The sequence below is a fragment of the Oncorhynchus gorbuscha genome, linkage group LG05 (genome assembly GCF_021184085.1).
Source record: "Oncorhynchus gorbuscha isolate QuinsamMale2020 ecotype Even-year linkage group LG05, OgorEven_v1.0, whole genome shotgun sequence".
In the NCBI taxonomy this organism is placed as follows: domain Eukaryota; kingdom Metazoa; phylum Chordata; class Actinopteri; order Salmoniformes; family Salmonidae; genus Oncorhynchus; species Oncorhynchus gorbuscha.
The window spans coordinates 19444752-19465439 of NC_060177.1; the positions used below are offsets into that span (position 1 = coordinate 19444752).

The window sequence follows — 20688 nt, forward strand, 5'->3', positions numbered from 1 at the left end:
TTTCAGGGGAATTTGATGTCATAGAACTGTGAGGAATTTAACTTCACTGAAAGTCGTTGTACTGCATAACATTGTATTGTGCTCCATGATTGACTGACATGGACCATGATTGACTGACATGGACCATGATTGACTGACATGGACCATGATTGACTGACATGGACCATGATTGACTGACATGGACCATGATTGACTGACATGGACAATGATTGACTGACATGGACCATGATTGACTGACATGGACCATGATTGACTGACATGGACCATGATTGACTGACATGGACCATGATTGACTGACATGGACCATGATTGACTGACATTCACTTGTGAGTCATTGTCTGCATCCCAAATAGCACCTTTTGGCCTATATAGTGGACTGTGTAGGTTGTTGCAGTCTTTTTGGGAGATGCCATCACCCTCTCTCTATTTTTAAACACTACATGTACAACATTGACCAGAAGCTCTTGTCAAAAGTGTTGCAATAAATAGGGAATACATTGCCATTTGGGACACAACCATGGTAGTTAGATGACTCTCTGGTCAGTCACTTGTGAGTCATTGGTTTGTCACTGTGCCTTACTTTGGGGGACAGGGTTCCTCGAATGCTGATGACAACTTTCTTTTTCCCATGATCCACAGCCACAAAGAAAGGTGTCTCATAAACCTATGAAGGGGAGAAAGAGAATAGTGAGAGGTAGCAGCTAAATCTATTTATTTTGGTAACACACATCAATCAAAGGCATCGCCGAAGAAACAGCCAAGGACTATAATGATGACTTCCATCATGGAGTGTCCTGGCCTAACTCCCTCTGTGATGAGAGTCTGCAGAGTCCAGACCCTCTGCTAGCTAGCCTGCATGGTGTGGTTTAATGGATGGAAAGTCAGACTTGGCCCAGTTAATAGAGAAGTCTGCTTTACAAATCAGTCAGTGTGTTTTGAGTGCTCTCTTTCTCGCTACGGCAACTTCCCTCTGCAAACGGAAAATAATTAACAGGTGGAATATTCTGGATGTGATTGGGATAGTATTTGTTCAGTCAGCCACTTGGCAGTGTGATTTACTTCCCTTGGTACAGAGCAATATAAGGTGTTATATTACATATACTGTATTATTGAGGGAACTAAGTGCAATATATCATTGAGGAATCGTTTAGAGAAACAATTCCAAGGAGAGTGATTCAGCAGATTGTTGACTGACAGACAATATGACAAATCATCCACCTGTTCATCTGTACTTTGCAAATTGCTTCTACTAACACTGCATGTTGTATCTTCTGTATTCTACTCATGCCTGGTAATTGTCCAGACTGACCCCTGACCTCTAAGTCTGTCACGCGTCCATTTGGTACTCACTGCGTCGTGCCAGGATGTGTAGACAACGTGGACCTGCTTCAGCTCTCTGTCCAGGAAGTGGCGGCGGATAGCCAGGACGTTACAGCCACAACAGTTATCCTCCTCCACTGTCACTGTCTGGGACAGCCTAGAGCCAGACCCTGATGTACAGCTGAGAGTGATGGAGGGAGAGAAAGAGAGTAGTGGACAGACACAAAGAGACAAGAGAGGAAAATGGAGAGAAGAAGAGAGAGAGCGAGATGGAGAGAGATTGCTACAATAGGTCCTTAGATTGAGTGTGTGAGTCTAAAACACAAACATATCTGTGTGATTCAGTGTATTTAGGTCTTTGTATCACTAGTCAAGTGGTTAGTGCGTGGGTCAGTGTTTTGTCTGAACAGTGGAGTGGAACACGCTGTGTGTCAGTGCTCCATTGTTTACCAACTGTGTCAGAGAGTGGGGTCTGACCAGAGTGTTATTGTCCCAGTGGATTACCACGTTGTCAATACTGATGAATGTGAAATGTGAAACCGGTGTAAGTGCATGGGATGGGAGGGAGGCAGGCAGACTTACTGGCAGGAGCTGGCCAGGCGGCACAGCCCACACGCAGGCTTCCTTATCAGGTACATGGGCCAGCCATACGCTGCCAGGGCAAACAGCATGTAGTAACACACCTCCTTGTACATGCCCATCTCCGTCTGAGGGACACACACACAATGTTAAAAATACATCCAACACAGAGACAGAGGCTACACCGCTGCCTTAGAGGATCAATAGAAATCCACAAACACACACTCACCGAGTTCTTAAGGTCCAGGTATTTGGTGTTGCGAGTTACAGGCATTCCAGATAAGAAGGCTAAAATGTCATTGTTGGCCTGAGGGAGAAAAACAACACAATTTCACACATTGGAATATACAGTACTAGTAAGACCATGTCAAACATAAACACACACAGGCCCTCAAACTCTGTTAGCATTTTACCTATCCCCCCATCCCTCGCTCTTTCTCTCTCCACACTGGTCCCCATCTCCAGTTACCTGGTCCAGGATGGCACCTCTGTTAGACCTCTGTCTCTGGCGAAGCAGCACCAGGCCAGCTATGATGTCACTAGGCACAATGTCCAGATCTCTGAAGAACTCTGCAAACAGGCTGGCCACCTCGGAATACGCATCCTAACGGGAGAGGAGAGATAGAGGTTGAACCATGAATAACCACAAGAACAGATCCTAACCATAACCATTGCTTTTCACTGAATAGATTGTATCATGCAGGAAGTTGGGTGACAGATAGAGGAACAATAATTATATTTCCCTCACAGACTGTGTGTCCTGGGCTCGGGTGCAGCACATGAAGAACTTCAGTCTCCTGCTCCAGCTGCTGGCTTGGCCCTCCTCTAACCGGTGTCTGAGGAAGGGAGGCACAGCAGGATGGTTAGCTTAGTGTGCTGTGCTGGGTGCAGAGTAGGGCAGAGAGGGTAGTAGAGTGTAGGGCAGACGGTAGTAGTGTGTAGGGAAGAGGGTACCAACCTGAGGGTGCAGGTGGTATACTCTGTAGAGATGGTAGTGTGTAGGGCAGAGGGTACCAACCTGAGGGTTTAGAGATGGTAGTGTGTAGGGCAGATCGTACCAACCTAAGGGTGTACAGACGGTAGTATGCAGGGAAGAGGGTACCAACCTGAGGGTGTAGGTGGTGAGGTTGCGTTGGCGTCGCCGGGTGGCTTTCAGTTTGACAAAAGTGCGTCCCGTGGGGTCAAAGGTACACATGAGGGTGAAGCACACGCTGAAAATCACCAGCCAATTGCACACTACAATCCCTGGGGGACACAGGGAGGAGAAAGGATAGTTTTGATCTTGATAACGAACCACGCAAATGTGTAAGAAAAGCGAAACATGCTAATGGGCATTTCTACTCCATTAGTTTGTTTTACAAGTCCGTCCTGGTTCTTTCTTTGAAGATTACTCTAGTCTACAACATGCTTACTTCATTGATTGCTGCTCCCTCATACTCCCTCTCGAACTCACCCAAAGCAAGGTTCTTGGCAGTGACATCAGAGCACGGTTGGTAGTATTGGAAAAGCCAGGCGATCCCCACCACTGCATATACCAACTCCACCAACAAGATGGCTGAAAGAGAAAGCAGGGAGGAAGAGAGGGAAGTGAAACACAGGGGAACAACATTACTCAATATTGTGAAATTAGACAGGATATTCTGAGAACAGGTTGAGTATACAGTGCCATAGGGAAGTAAAAAAATAAAAAATAAAAACAAATGCATATATTTTTTTAAAACTAAATACCTTATTTACAGTTGAAGTCAGAAGTTTACATACACTTAGGTTGGAGTCATTAAAACTTGTTTTTCAACCACTCCACAAATGTCTTGTTAATAACAAACTATAGTTTCGGCAAGTTGGTTAGGACATCTACTTTGTGCATGACAAGTCATTTTTCCAACAATTGTTTACAGACAGATTATTTCACTTATAATTCGCTGTATCACAATTCCAGTGGTTCAGAAGTTTCCATACACTAAGTTGACTGTGCCTTTAAACAGCCTGGAAAATTCCAGAAAATTATGTCATGGCTTTAGAAGCTTCTGATAAATGATGTCAATTAGCCTGAGTCAATTGGAGGTGTACCTGTGGATGTATTTCAAGGCCTACCTTCAAACTCAGTGCCTCTTTGCTTGACATCATGGGAAAATCAAAAGAAATGAGCCAAGACCTATGAAACAAAATTGTAGACCACCACAGGTCTGGTTCATCCTTGGGACAATTTCCAAACACCGGAAGGTACCACGATCATCTGTACAAACAATAGTACGCAGGTATAAACACCATGGGACCACACAGTCATCATACCACTCAGGAAGGAGACGCATTCTGTCTCCTAGAGATGAACGTACTTTGGTGTGAAAGGTACAAATCAATCCCAGAACAACAGCAAAGGACCCTGTGAAGATGCTGGAGGAAACAGGTAGAAAATATCTATATCCACAGTAAAACAAGTGCTATACCGACATAACCTGAAAGGCCACTCAGCATGGAAGAAGCCACTGCTCCAAAACAGACATAAAAAAGACTACGGTTTGCAACTGCACATGGGGACAAAGTTCGTACTTTTTGGAGAAATGTCCTCTGGTCTGATGAAACAAATATAACTGTTTGGCCATAATGACCATCATTATGTTTGGAAGAAAAAGGGGGAGGCTTGCAAACCGAAGAACACCATCCCAACAGTGAAGCACGGGAGAGGCAGCATCATGTTGTGGGGGTGCTTTGCTACAGGAAGGACTGGTGCACTTCACAAAATAGATGACATCATGAGGGAGGAAAATTATGACGATATATTGAAGCAACATCTCAAGATATCAGTTAAAGCTTGGTTGCAAATGGGTCCAAATGGATAATGACCCCATGCATACTTCCAAAGTTGAGGCAAAATGGCTTAAGGACAACAAAGTCAAGGTATTAGAGTGGACATCACAAAGCCCTGACCTAAATCCTATAGAAAATGTGTGGGCAGAACTGAAAAAGCATGTGCGAGCAAGGAGGCCTACAAACCTGACTCAGTTACACCAGCTCTGTCAGGAGGAATGGGACAAAATTCACCCAACTTATTGTGGGAAGCTTGTGGAAGGCTACAACATTTGGCAAGTCATTTGTGGAGTGGTTGAAAAACTAGTTTTAATGACTCCAAACTAAGTGTATGCAAACTTCCGACTTCAACTGCATATAGTGTGTCTGTGATAACATGTGGGTGTGTCTTACCTAGTCGTATGTAGATGACATATTGCACAGCTTCTCTAGGCTGTGTGTAGAGGATGCTGCCTCTCATACTCAGCCATATGATGGCGCTCTCACAGATCAGGCAGCTGACCAAGATGCCCAGGTACCCCCGGCCATGGTCCACCAGGGTGACCGAGCAGGACTGGTCCGAGCCATAGGGCAGGCCGAACAGAACCACAGACAGAACCACCAGCCTTGCAGGGGAGGGAGAAAGGGGCATGGTCACACAGATGACACACCCATGGTTCAGACAACATTTTGGGGGTTTAAGTATTCCATCTCATATACAGCTTCATACTTTTAGCTTGGTGCGGGGACTCCTGACCAAAGACAGACACAGGAACATACACACTCACAGAGAAATACATCCAAACGCAGTACTCACCAGATGCAGTGCAGTAGAAAGAGGAAGAGGGCGGGCAGCACTAGGTCATCACTGCCAACTGACCAGCGCCGCCGAAACATCACCATACCAGGCATCACTGCCCTGTGAGCGAGAGAGGAAGAAAACAGCAAGTTACGACACAAATCTTTACAACCTTGAACAAAAGAGCACTTAAAATAGTGGTTAAACACACACCCTTGGCTTTAATAAATCCTGCCCACAGTACCCAGCATCGCTGCCCTCTGAGAAAGCAAGAGGAAGAGAGGATGAGAAATAAAAACAGTATCCACATCATGGTGTGATCAAAGGCCAGACCCTCTTTCCCCACTGACCAGCTTTCATAATAGCCAAGACTTCCTCAAAGCTCTGCTGCATCAGTCAGACTATAGCAGAACTATCAGTACGCTCTGTTTCTCCTCACAATTGAAGCTCTCCAGATGGAAAGAGAGGGGTGAAATTGAAATATGGAGGGAGAGAGAGTGTAAGAGGGGGGAGGGAGACAGTGGGGTAAAGGCTAAAATAGTTTGTGGACAACGTGGACCAGGTAATGAGTGAGGGTGTGAGAGAGGACTTGTTTTGATGGGTCTGTTCGTTACCATATGCTCTGGCAACATGAACACCACTCTCATTCTTCCCTTTATCCAAAAGGGCAGTCGAAAACAAGTCTCGTGCCTTAGGCCTAGATTGAACTGAAGTAAAAGAGAGGGAGAGCGTGAGGGATCTGGAGAGGTGGCTAGCCTTAGCCTATAGTGGTATACCATTAGCATATTTTGTCAAAACAGAAGCAAAGCCCACTCTCACAAAACACATGGGTAGCAGATGGTTAAAACCGTGTAAGGAATGCCTAGTGTGACAGTGTGCCAAGTTTGTGACTCTCATTTTATAGAGAACTTAACTATAGGGTGGGGGCAGGGATTCTAAAACTGGATAAAGTCGGCAACTACATATTCCATGATTTCCAAGACAACTATGTCTAGTGTATGCTTCAATAAAGGCTGGCTAAACACAGTGTTACATGTCTATATGGTCTCACTACAGATTAGGACAACATTACTGCTCTCCCACCCCGGTCGCCGGCTGCCACATGGCTTCCTGTGCGTGTGACTCACATTATAGAGAAGGGGGAAGGAGGAGGGGAACGAGAGAAGAGGGAAAAAAAGGAATAAGAGAGTAAACCCCTTGTCATTTAGGCCAAAACAAAATTAGACTAATGAAATATAGCAGGTCCCACAATGCAGGAAGCCTCTCCTCCACCACTTGAGACAGTGACGTCATCACTCCAAACCTGACCCTCCTCTCCTCCAGGCCGTGTGTTATAGCCTAGATACAGGTTGCAGTCCCCATGGGGATCTTACCAGTGGAACACACTACCACTTTAATTGGAAAGGCTATAGTAATAGGATCAGTGAAGCAGCACACTCTCCCATACCAATAAGCCAATGTGTTTTTATTGAATCTGATTAGGCCTAGATTTAGAAATGTCTGGGACAGGTATTGATGGAGGAGATGGCTCCCAGGTGGCGCAGCGGTCTAAGGCACTGCATGTCAGTGCTAGAGGTGTCACTACAGACACCCTGATTCGAATGCAGGCTGTATCACAACCGGATGTGATTGGGAGTCCCATAGGTCCCATTGGGAGTCCCAGCGTTGTCTGGGTTTGGCAGGTGAAGGCCATCATTGTAAATAAGAATTTGTTCTTAACTGACTTGCCTCGTTAAATAAAGGTTCAATAAAGATAAAATACAATTGTAGGGAGAAGCCATGTTTCTGTTCTCAAACCCCTAACTGTCCCTTTGTCTTTCAGAAAGTATACTAGGTTACATATTAACATTTCTGCCTTCAGCTTGCCTCTTAGGGCAATGGCTCCCAGGACCTCTAACAAAGAGAGTATGGATTTAATGGCAGCCGTAGAGTAAACAGTTTCCCTTTCCAACTGGTAGGCTATTCTCAGAACCAGAAATGTAACTGGAGGACAGTCAAAATAAATCCACAATAACCAGGTCATAGAAACTGTATGGAATACAACCATGCAGTATAATTCATTTGGGATAAATTCCTTTGATGATACACAAGCTGATCCATACTCCTTGGTTTGGCTGTACTCCATTCGCGCTCACACAGACAACACCCAGCTCATCTCACAGTAATATCCACCTCGTTTCGCCGTCCAGCCGGCCAGTCAGGACTGTGTCGTCTGCTGAAATGTTTTTTTTCTACTGTAGCTTCAAAACGAGGAGATTTTTCATACTCATTGGTGGATGTCTTAAACCCACAGGCCATCGCATGCGCTTAGCATAGGGCATCCATCACCCTAGAGTAGAGGCCCCTGGGCATGTGAGAGGTGGGTCGCGAGTTATGAGAATACATCTATAAATCACACACTATTTCTTCATAATTTGGGTCACGGAAGTACAGTCCATTTCTCATTTGGGTCCTGTGATGAAAAAGATTAGGAACCCCTACCCTAGAGATGTGCAAAAGACTGGGTAAACATTTATCAAATGCACTTAGATCAGTAGAACTGTGGTTAATTTGAATTGGAAATCTTTTGAAAGGGGTTTCTTTTGTGGTGTAACATGAATAAAGAATTGAGAAATATTGTAGGGATATAATTTTATTCAACAGACTCAGCATCAACAACATTGCAGGAAAGCTAAGTGATACTAGGAGATCAGGCAATAGTAAGAGACTTCCAGGTCATAAAAACCTCAAAGAAGAACATTTAAGGAATGTGGATGGCACCTTCAGCTTGGAAATGCCAGAGACCATATTCAGCTGTTAGAAATGTCCCCAAACCAGTTGAAGAGAGAACATACAGTACCAGTCAAAGGTTTGGACACACCTACTCATTCAAGGGTTCTTTATTTGTACTATTTTCTACATTGTTGAATAATAGTGAAGACATAAAAACTATGACATAACACAAGGAATCATGTAGTAACCCAAAAAGTGTTAAATAAATCAAAATATATTTTATATATTTGAGATTATTCAAAGTAGCCACCCTTTGCCTTGATGACAGCTTTGCACCCTCTTGGCATCATCTCAACCAGCTTCATGAGGTAGTCACTTGGAATGCATTTCAATTAACAGGTGTGCCTTGTTAAGTTAATTTGTGGAATTTATTTCCTTCTTAAGGTGGTTGAGCCAATCAGTTAGGTAGGGGTGGTATACAGAAGACATTACATTTACATTTACATTTAAGTCATTTAGCAGACGCTCTCAGCCCTATTTGGTAAAAGACCAAGTCCATATTACGGCAAGAACAGCTCAAATAAGCAAAGCGAAACGATAGTCCATTACATTTCTTTATTGTATCCCTTGGGGGAAATGTAGTATTGCACATGGGGTTTCAGGCCACTCTGTGCAAGACAGTTCTCTCCATTATGTCAACTGTGAGTCATGGAATCTCTCACTACTACAATATATTCTAATTTGTATCTGTGAATCCAACTAACATGTGTTTTGTGGAATGTGTTTATGACAAGTCCCTGCATGTGAGAAATGTTTTGTTCCCCACACAGCACACTCAGAGGAACCTCTTCAGTGTAGTGCTTTGTCTGTCCAGTGACGTCACTCAAAAACCTTTCCTGTATTAAAATGACCTAGTGGCCTCATGGTTTGAATGTTAACATTTTCATATACTTTTGAACAGAAATATATATATATATATTTTTTGAAAGAAATCACATTTTCCCCATTAAAATAACATCAAATTGATCAGAAATACAGTGTAGAAATGGTCAATGTTGTAAATGACTATTGTAGCTGGAAACGGCTGATTTTCAATGGAATATGTACATAATGTAGGCGTAGAGAAACCCATTATCAGCAACCATCACTCCTGTGTTCCAATGGCACGTTGTGTTAGCTGATCCAAGTTGATCATTTTAAAAAAGGATGATTAAAGAAGCAATAAAACTGGCCTTCTTTAGACTAGTTGAGTATCTGGTGCATCAGCATCTGTGCGTTTGATTACAGGCTCAAAATGGCAAGAAACAAAGATATTTCTTCTGAAACTCAATTCAATTCAAGGGGCTTTATTGGAATGGGAAACATTAATTACCATTGCCAAAGCAGGTGAAGTAGATAATATACAAAAGTGAAATAAACAATAAAAATGAACAGTAAACATTACATACCAGCAACAGTGTGTGAAAACCTTGTGAAGACTTCCAGAAAACGTTTGACCTCTGTCATTGCCAACAAAGGGTATATAACAAAGTATTGAGATGAACTTTTGTTATTGACCAAATACTTATTTTCCACCATAATTTGCAAATAAATTCATTAAAAATCCTACAATGTGATTTTCTGGATTTTTTTCTCATTTTGTCTGTCATAGTTGAAGTGTACCTATAATGAAAATTACAGGCCTCATCTTTTTAAGTGGGAGAACTAGCACAATTGGTGGCTGACTAAATAATTTTTTGCCCCACTGTATGAGTCTCTAATATAGTCATACATTGGGCAGGAGGTTAGGAAGGGTAGCTCAGTTTCCACCTCATTTTGTGGGCAGTGTGCACATAGTCGGTATTCTCTTGAGAGCCAGGTCTGCCTATGGTGGCCTTTCTCAATAGCAAGGCTATGCTCACTGAGTCTGTACATAGTCAAAGCTTTCCTTAAGTTTGGGTCAGTCACAGTGGTCAGGTATTTTGCCACTGTGTACTCTCCGTTTAGGGCCAAATAGCATTCTAGTTTGCTATGTTTTTTTGTTAATTCTTTCCAATGTGTCAAGTAATTATCTTTTTGTTTTCTCGTGATTTGGTTGGGTCTAATTTTGTTGCTGTCCTGGGGCTCTGTGGGGTGTGTTTTGCTTAGGTTCATCTCTCTGTAGGTGATGGATTTGTTATGGAAGGTTTGGGAATAGCTTCCTTTAAGGTGGTTGAAGAATTTAATGGCGCTTTTCTGGATTTTGATAATTAGCAGGTATTGGCATAATTATGCTCTGCATACATTATTTGGTGTTCTACGTTGAACACAGAGAATAGTTTTTGCAGGATTTTGCATGCAGAGTCTCAATTTGGTGTTTGTCCCATTTAGTGAATTCTTGGTCGGTGAGCGGACCCCATACCTCACAGAGGGAAATGGGTTCTATATATTTTATCATTTCATTGAGGATACCATCAACACCACAGGCCTTTTTTGGTTGGAGGGTTTCTATTTTGTCCTGTAGTTCATTGAAAGAAATTGGAGAATCAAGTGGGTTCTGATAGTCTTTAATAGTTAAGATTAGAGAAGTGGTTTACCCACATATCTAAATTTTGGATAGATAGTTCTTTGTTCGTTTGTTTAGTGTTTTCCAATTTTCCCAGAAGTGGTTAGTCTATGAATTCTTCAATTACATTAAGCCGATTTCTGATGTGCTGTTCCTTCCATTTCCGTAGTGTATTTCTGTATTGTTTTAGTGATTCACCATAGTGAAGGTGTAGACTCAGGTTTTCCGGGTCTCTATGTTTTTGGTTGGACAAGTTTCTCAATTTCTTTCTTAGGTTTTTCCATTCTTCATCAAACCATTTGTCATTGAGGTTCATTTTCTTCAGTTTTCTGTTTGAGATTTTTAGATTTGATAGGGAAGCTGAGAGGTCAAATATACTCTTAAGATTTTCTACTGCCAAGTTTACACCTTCACTATTACAGTGGAACGTTTTGTCCAGGAAGTTGTCTAAAAGGGATTTAATTTGTTGTTGCTCAATTGTTTTGTTTTTGGGTTGGTTTCCACACTACATTCCTTACATCTACAGCATTTCTTAATATTATTCAGATCCTTTGGCTTTGATGCCTCATGCTTGAGCATTGCTCTGTTCAAGTAGACTGTGATTTTGCTGTGGTCTAATAGGGGTGTCAGTTGGCTGACTGAACGCTCCGAGAGACTGAGTTGAGGTCAGTGACAAAGTAGTCCTCTCGAAGCCTACCATGGACTATGTACTGGACATAACCAGCGTGCGACAGAGCTGCAGGAGTTGTGACCAGTTTTTGTTGGCTATGTTGTCAGTTGTGCCTAGGGGGGCATAAGGGGGAGGGAATGCTGTCACCTCCAGGCAGGTGTTTGTCCCCCTGTGTGCTGAGGGTGTCAGGTTCTTGTCCGGTTCTGGCATTTAGGTCCCTGGTCCTGGAAATGATTGATTTCCCCCTCCAGGATGGAGAAACTGTCTTCATTAAAGTATGGGGATTCTAGTGGGGGGAGGGGCATAGTTAGTAGAGGTTGACCGATTATGATTTTTCAACTCTGATACTGATTATTGGAGGACCAAAAATGCCGATACCGATTTAAATCCGACAATTTTTTATTTTATTTGTAATAATGACAATTACAACAATACTGAATGAACACTTTTTAAACTTAATATAATATATCAATAAAATCAATTTAGCCTCAAATAAATAATGAAACGTACAATTTGGTTTAAATAATGCAAAAACAAAGTGTTGGAGAAGAAAGTAAAAGCGCAATATGTGCTAACGTTGAAGTTCCTTGCTCAGAACATGAGAACATATGAAAGCTGGTGGTTCCTTTTAACATGAGACTTCTATATTCCCAGGTAAGAAGTTTTAGGTTGTAGTTATTATAGGACTGTTTCGCTCTACACCATTTGTATTTCATATACCTTTGACTATTGGATGTACTTATAGGCACTTTAGTATTGCCAGTGTAACAGTATAGCTTCTGTCCCTCTCCTCGCCCGTAACTGGGCTTGAATCAGGAACACATCGACAACAGCTACACTCGAAGCATCGCACCACAAAAGCCGCGGCCCTTGCAGAGCAAGGGGAACAACTACTTCAAGGTCTCAGAGCGAGTGACGTCACCGATTGAAACACTATTAGCGTGCACCCCACTAACGAGCTAGCCATTTCATATCGGTTACACCAGCCTAATCTCAGGAGTTGATTGACTTAAAGCCTAACAGCTCAATACTTGAAGCACAGCGAAGAGCCTCTAGCAAGCGCACAAACGTGCTGTTTGAATGAATGCTTACGAGCCTGCTGCTGCCTACCACCGCTCAGTCAGACTGCTCTATCAAATATCAAATCATAGACTTAATAACATAATAACACAGAAAATCGAGCCTTAGGTCATTATTATGGTCAAATCCGGAAACTATCATTTCGAAAACAAAACGTTTATTCTTTCAGTGAAATACGGAACCGTTCTGTATTTTATGTAACGGGTGGCATCCCTAAGTCTAAATATTGCTGTTACATTGTACAACCTTCAATGTTATGTCATAATTATGTACAATTCTGTCAAATGAATTACTGTCTTTGTTAGGAATAAATGGTCTTCACACAGTTCGCAACGAGCCAGGCAGCCCAAACTGCTGCATATTCACTGACTGCTTGCACGGAACGCAAGAGAAGTGACACAATTTCCATGGATAAAAGAAATTCATGTTCGCAGGCAATATTAACTAAATATGCAGGTTTAAAAATATATACTTGTGTATTGATTTTAAAGAAAAGCATGGATGTTTATGGTTAGGTACACATTGGTGTAACAGTGATTTTTTCGCGAATGCGCCTGTTAAATCATCACCCGTTTGGCAAAGTAGGCTGTGATTCGATGAGAAATTAACAGGCCCCGCATCAATTATACGCAATGCAGGACAAGCTGGATAAACTAGTAATATCATCAACCATGTGTCGTTAACTAGTGTTTATGTTAAGATTGTTTTTTTATAAGAGAAGTTTAATGCTAGCAAGCAACTTACCTTGGCTTCTTGTTGCACTAGCGTAACAGGTAGTCGGCCAAGCCACGCAGGCTCCTCGTGGAGTGCAATGTAAGGCAGGTGGTTAGAGCGTTGGACTTGTAACCGGAAGGTTGCAAGATCGAATCCCCGAGCTGACAAAGTAAAACTCTGTCGTTCTGCCCCTGAACAAGGCAGTTAACCCACCGTTCCTAGGCCGTGATTGAAAATAAGAATGTGTTCTTAACTGACATGCCTAGTTAAATAAAAGGTAAAAAGAAAATATTTAAAATGAAAAATAAAAATCGGCCACAATTGGTGTCCAAAAATGACGATTACGGATTGTTATGAAAACTTGATAAATCGGCCCTAATTAAATCGGCCAATCCGATTAAATCGGTCGACCTCTAATATGTAGCACACAGGAGAACATTTCTCTGTTAAGATAATTTCCTTTTGAATTTCTAGCCAAATGTAAAATGTTCCTGTTTTGATTAATGGAGTGAGTTAGGTCTGTTCTATACCAAATTAGCACCCTCCCACCCCCACGTCCCTTCCCTGTTTCACACCTGGTAGTTTGGTGGATAGGACTAACAGCTCTCTGTAACCTAGAGGGCAACCAGTGGGTCCATCTCCTCTATACCAGGTTTCTTGTAGGATGGCAATATCTGTATTTCTGATTTCTTTGATGAAGTCTGGATTCCTGCTCTTTAGGCCAAAGGCAGATGACCTCAGGCCTTGCATATTTCATGATGAGATAATGAAGGCTTTGTGTTCCATAAAGTGTCCAATGTTGTTGGTTGTGTGGTTTGGCCTTAGGCCAGTAAGTGTGAGCAGAGCCCGCAGAGCATCTGGTACATCTCCAGCAGGTATATCTCTCTGGTCACCCCCAAAGCCAATTCTTTCTTTGGCCGCCTCTCCTTCCAGTTCACTGCTGCCAATGACTGGAACGAACTACAAAAATCTCTGAAACTGGAAACACTTATCTCCCTCACTAGCTTTAAGCACCAACTGTCAGAGCAGCTCACATATTACTGCACCTGTACATAGCCCTCCTATAATTTAGCCTTCACAACTACCTCTTTCCCTAATGTATTTATTTTATTTATTTATTTAGCTCCTTTGCACCCCATTATTTTTATTTCTACTTTGCACATTCTTCCACTGCAAATCTACCATTCCAGTGTTTTACTTATTGAATTTACTTTGCCACCATGGCCTTTTTTTGCCTTTACCTCCCTTATCTCACCTCATTTGCTCACGTCATATATAGACTTGTTTATACTGTATGTATGTTTGTATACTGTATGTTTGTTTTACTCCATGTGTAACTCTGTGTCGTTGTATGTGTCGAACTGCTTTGCTTTATCTTGGCCAGGTCGCAATTGTAAATGAGAACTTATTCTCAACTTACCTACCTGGTTAAATAAAGGTGAAATAAAAAATAAAAAATAACATGCCATTGGCTTGGGCTAGTGTACGCCCGCTCACGGGCGTATGTGTGACTTCCATGTTGAGGCCCTCTTTGCGGAGGTGGGGTGCATGGGGTGGGCAGGAGGTCTGATCTGAAGGGCATCTGAGAGGACCTAAACTCAGTCTATTCTTGTTCTGAGAAATGAAGGCTATTCCATGCAAAAAACTGAAGATCTCGTACAACGTTGTGCACTACTCCCTTCACAGAACAGCACAAACTAGCCCTAACCAGAATAGAAAGAGGAGTGGGAGGCCCTGGTGCACAACTGAGCAAGAGGACAATTACATTAGAGTGTCTAGTTTGAGAAAGTCCTCAACTGGCAGCTTCATTAAATAGTACCCGCAAAAAAACAATGTCAACTGTGAAGAGGCGATTCCGGGATGCTGGCCTTCTAAGCAGAGTTGCAAAGAAAAAGCCATATTACAGACTGGCCAATAAAAAATAAAAATAAGAAGATGGGGAAGAGGACACAGGCACTGGACAGGAATTCTGCCTAGAAGGCCAGCATCCCGGAGTTGCCTCTTCACTGTTGACATTGAGACTGGTGTTTTGCAGGTACTATATAATGAAGCTTCTAGTTGAGGACTTTTGAGGCGTCTGTTTCTCAAACTAGGCACTAATGTCTAACTGCGGCAGTCTCCACGTGCCATTAGCATCAGGTCAAGTGTAAGTGGGTCACACAGTGATGCTTCGCATTTCAGTTTGGTGAGAACATTCTCGCCCTCTCATAAAAGGACATCATTGCAAACACAAACAACCCGGTTAATCACTCCCCTTACTGTCATAAAGCTCTAAATTGTGATATTTGTAAAGCTTTCCTTCAGGTGAGGTTAGCAAAAGGCTGATCTCATATAGGCTAGGCCTACTATTAAATCAAACATAACAGAGAAAATTCATTTGCAAAAAGTTTGGTAACAACAGGTTAACTTCTTATCAAATTGAATGAGGTATTTTGTAAACCTCCTGCCTATCACCCTAGGTGGCCTTTTACCTGATAGAAAATCTCATCATAGTAGAGTAATTGAGGCTATGACCCACACCCACCCACTCCAAACCATCAGCAACAACTTGGACCCACATTATATTTCACAGCCATTTGAGGCCTGATGAATTTGAGGGTGTAGGATAGAGGGGGGTATACTGGTAAGTTATTTGATGTGTGAGTAGTAGATTAAATGCATTCCAATTATCCCCAGTCCAATGCTTCAGCCTCTCTGTCGGTATGGCTGGTTGACATTCTTTGACACTTAGCTTTCAGATTATCTGTCACCTCATCGCAATGCCTTTGGAGGTGACGGTGTATACAGTGGGATCTGGAATTATTGGATCCATTGATAAAGATGAGCAAAAAAAAATGTATAAAATAATATTGAGCTGTATTGGTTGCCCCAAAAATACAAATACAATTGTGTGCCCTAAAAATAAACATTTTCAGAGAAAGAGATTTTGTTGAACCAGTAATAGAAATACATCTCTAAAAAAGGGCTCAAAAGTATTGGATCCCCTGGTTTTCAAAACTCCAGCACCCTCCAAGGATAACGACATTTAGCCTTTTTCTAAAATGTTTTAGAAAATTGGAGAACACATTGGGATGTATCATAGACCATTCCTCCATACAGAATCCTTCCAGATCCTCAATATCATTCATCTACGCTTATGGGCTTCTGTGGGCTTGGGGTCATTGTCTTGCTGGAAGATTCACTTGTGGCCAGGTTTCAACGTCCTGGCAGAGGTAATCAGGTTTTTGGCTAAAATGTCCTGGTACTTCGTAAAGTTCTTGATGTCATTGACCTTATGCAGCACCCATGGAGTTTGCTAAACGGCATTGGCACTTGGATTGAAACCAGTGCTATGGGTCATTACATACAATATAAAAAATATAAAAAATGACATACAATATATCAACATATACAATATAGCTCAGTATTTGTATTCTTTATACAGTCTTTTTTGCTCATCTTTATTAAGAGATTCAATAATTACAGATCCCACTGTACATACACAAACATTGTGATAAAATATTGTGTGCATGGCTGTTTTTGTGGCCCGTGAACTAGCTGGTTCCATTCCTTCTTCCTCAAGCATGGTACAGTATAGCACTGAGGGGTCATGGTTAAGCAGAAGAATAGAACATCAAGGAACATTCTGTGCTGACTTTTATTGTTACACTTTCAAGTTATGTAGAGGGAAACACTGACATTGAACAAGTTATGTAGAGGGAAACACTGACATTGAACAAGTTATGTAGAGGGAAACACTGACATTGAACAAGTTATGTAGAGGGAAACACTGACATTGAACAAGTTATGTAGAGGGAAACACTGACATTGAACAACTGTAATAATACCTTTGATCCAATTCCTCTAATAAATCTTGAAATACAGTAATCCAATTTCTTCTCATAAAACAGGGAGAAACCACACGGTTCTATGTGACACAGGAAGGCTCTATTTTCTCTGGCTAGACTCAAAGACATCAAAATAAAGATTCGCACACTCCTTATATAAACTATCAGTAATTTATTGGGTAAATCACCAACGTTTCAGCATCCAGAACGTTGATGATTGACACAGTGATGTCGAAATGGTGACTTCCCCAATAAATTACTGGGAGTTTATATATGGAATGTGTGACTATTTTTATAGCTTATAATTTATTTTCCGTTAGTCAGCACCTCTGCATAAAATAATGTTCTCTGGGTGTGCGCCAGCTCATGTTTTTTTATCAGACTCAAAAGACATGAGACTTCACTGCACATAGTGCATAATGAGTACACACAAACAAGTGGGCTACACAATCTGAACTTCATATTTACACACACACACACACACACACACATCCAAATGCATATACTATCACACAAAGTCACAGAATAGAGTGTGGAGCGAGGAGAGGTGAAAGGGATTGAGTGGGCGGGAGTGTGAGCGAAAGACAGAGAAAGAGGCAGAGGGAGAGTGGGAGTGAGTGGCACATGGCTTTCAGTCTAAAAAAGGGAAAGAGCGGCATGAAGCCAAAACCTGGAATAGCTAGATAAAGAATGGGGAGGGGGGAGAGGATAGGAGAGAAAAATGTAGGTTTCTTCACTGTTGAAATGGTGCAAACGCATGACACTGCTTTCGCGGTCACAAACCTCTTCTAAAATATGAATAGTGAATGAGCGTGTGGGTAGAGTGAGAAGGGGGGGGGGGGGGGCAGGAAGATGAGAAGGAGACAGTAAGAGAGGGAGAGATAGGCTAGAGATTTCACGTTAATGGTAGGCTGGATGGTGCATGGAAGAGGATGTCGTAATAAAAGAGAGGTGAAGGAGGAAGATGGAGGAGTAGGTCTACTAAGTCGCTCTGGATAAGAGCGTCTGCTAAATGACTTAAATGTAAATGTACTAGGAGAAACGGAGGAGGAGGAGAGCGTGTGACGAGTATATAGGAACTTACGAGAGGAAGAAAGAGAGAAGCTCTGTGTATAGTGTGACACTGACCCAGGCAGACAGAGAGAGTGCTGCACATGGAGGCTGGAGCAGACGGGTACAGGGCTGGGAGCCGAGAGACAGAGGGAGGGATAGTACCGCTCTGCCAGCCTGGGTTAACATCCCCCTGTGGACCCTCTCAATAACGTCCCAATCTCTCCCCTATTCATGCCAAACACCTCACCAACACACTTCACACTGCACCCCTAATATCCTCCTCAGTCCTCACACCACAAGGCTGAGCTCGCAAAATACACAACGCACCGGGAGTTTCCCCCCTATGCTTCCACAAACACCTGTGTCCTCTCACCACCACACACTAGAACAAATACAGTATGTGGCATTCAGTCAGGTCCATAATTATTGCCACCCTTGATACAGATGAGGAAAAAAGACTGATCCCTCCCAATGTGTTCTCCCAATGTGTTCTCCTATCTCATAAAACATTTTAACAAAAAGGCTCAGTGCTGTTATTCTCGCAAGGTGAGATATTGAAAACAGGGGTGGCAATAATTTTGACCATCTTTTTAAGAAACAATGAATACTTGTTAAACTAAATGTATTTCTCTGAATGCATGTATTTTCTCTTTCTCATTAGGACCAAATTGTTGATCCTAATGTATGACCATATGTGACTTGATAAGCTCCTAATAAACTGCATCTGTAAATTACTTAGCTAGTCAGTCATTTACAGTCCCTTTGTAGTCCAAACATGCCATGACCATCACAGTACACCAGATAAAACCTCTCCCTCTTTTCATACAAAAACCGTCAATGACACACATTATGTGGTTTGGCACATTGAGGCTGTCAAAAAAAAGGCACCCTATTCCCTTTATAGTGCACTACCTTTGACTAGGGTCCGTAGGGCTCTATAGAGAATATGGTGCCATTTCAGACACACTTTGTGAAAGACACAGCCGTCAGGAGAGGAGAGGAGGAGTGGAGAGGTACTCTGTGGGGGTTGGGGAGTCAGCAGGGAGGGAGTAAGTGGAAGCAGGTGTAAACAAAACGGACAGTATTCTGTTGTACTGTGGCTAGGAACCTCTTAGCCCCCTACTGTAGATCTAATGGATTATTAGGCTTTTAAATGGTTGTGTTTGTCAGACAGGGACACCAGGTTTCTGAGAAAAGCAGTTTCATTTATAATATGGCCATACCACCAGTGTGATCTTTCCCATATTAGATTCAATCTGAAAGCATGATAGGAGTTGGAGAATTCTGTGTAAATTGTTGTCACGAAGTCCAAAATGTGACACTTGTTTGTTGTGATGGGAATTATTGGCTAGGGAGTGGTTGCTGTGAAATGACCAAAGCAAAAGCACCTCTTAATGGAAACAGATCTGTGCATGTGCAACATGAATGTACATCTCACACAGCACACATACACACTCCAGTCTCAACTCAGGGATTGAAATAAAGCTTATTCCATAAATGATGGGAGAGGTTGAGAAGGAAAAAGTGAGTAAAACCTGTCCTCTTCTCATATGCGCTAAAAGAAGAGATCCTAGACATTTGTCATATGCACAAAAAGCTTATTTCAGGTAGGTCCCGCCACATTTCGTTCCTGTTGCTTCCGTTTAAGAAACCTTTTGCAACAGAATCGGCATAATGAATACGCCGCTGGGTAAAACTGAGTCTGAACGTGAGATTACTACAGGGATTTAAACCTACTTTAAGGGGCAAACCAGTCTCAAATCCACTGAACGTGACTGTAATCCATGTACACTGAATCTCTCTGCCCATTGGCTTTTGTTCTCTAGTGTTACACAACATTCATAAAAACTCTCTCCAAGTAGTAACAACTTTCAGAACATCACTTAGATCACTTTTACGCTACTGCAAACAGATCATGCTTGATACACAGACATACACCTGTGATACAAACTCACATATCTTACATGATCCACTTGTCCATGTTCGAGCCTTCATGAAAACATGCAGAGCACCTAGGGAAGATATTTTGGCACTCATGGAAATAAAGTGATTGTGACTGGGCATTCTATTGGTATGACATGCATTTCTCTCTGTAGGCCCAGCTATGAGGCTGATAAAACTAACATCAAGGCGGTGGCCCGTTCCTGTAGGTTCATGCTCTACAACATCCGCAGAGTACGACCCTGCCTCACACAGGAAGCGGCGCAGGTCCTAATCCAGGCACTTGTCATCTCCCGTCTGGATTACTGCAACTCGCTGTTGGCTGGGCTCCCTGCCTGTGCCATTAAACCCCTACAACTCATCCAGAACGCCGCAGCCCGTCTGGTGTTCAACCTTCCCAAGTTCTCTCACGTCACCCGGCTCCTCCGCTCTCTCCACTGGCTTCCAGTTGAAGCTCGCATCCGCTACAAGACCATGGTGCTTGCCTACGGAGCTGTGAGGGGAACGGCACCTCAGTACCTCCAGGCTCTGATCAGGCCCTACACCCAAACAAGGGCACTGTGTTCATCCACCTCTGGCCTGCTCGCCTCCCTACCACTGAGGAAGTACAGTTCCCGCTCAGCCCAGTCAAAACTGTTCACTGCTCTGGCCCCCCCAATGGTGGAACAAACTCCCTCACGAC

General features: G+C 42.6%; 1 protein-coding gene across 2 annotated transcripts in view; it reads right to left on the reverse strand.

Annotated features, from left to right (window-relative positions):
* The window catches only part of LOC124035624 (diacylglycerol lipase-alpha-like), a 46377-nt gene that overhangs the window by 24165 nt on the left and 1524 nt on the right, over nt 1–20688 (reverse strand). Inside the window, exons 2-12 of one of the 2 annotated variants that reach the window (XM_046349167.1) lie at nt 5504–5605; nt 5101–5312; nt 3353–3454; nt 3006–3144; nt 2858–2917; nt 2648–2735; nt 2369–2503; nt 2129–2206; nt 1903–2027; nt 1351–1501; nt 581–664 (exon numbers count right to left, since the gene is read on the reverse strand). In XM_046349167.1, coding sequence (XP_046205123.1) covers nt 581–664; nt 1351–1501; nt 1903–2027; nt 2129–2206; nt 2369–2503; nt 2648–2735; nt 2858–2917; nt 3006–3144; nt 3353–3454; nt 5101–5312; nt 5504–5598 — 1269 coding nt within the window. In that variant the 5' untranslated portion in view covers nt 5599–5605. The remainder of the gene's footprint in view (nt 1–580; nt 665–1350; nt 1502–1902; nt 2028–2128; nt 2207–2368; nt 2504–2647; nt 2736–2857; nt 2918–3005; nt 3145–3352; nt 3455–5100; nt 5313–5503; nt 5606–20688) is intronic. The other variant, XM_046349168.1, reaches the window with a different exon arrangement.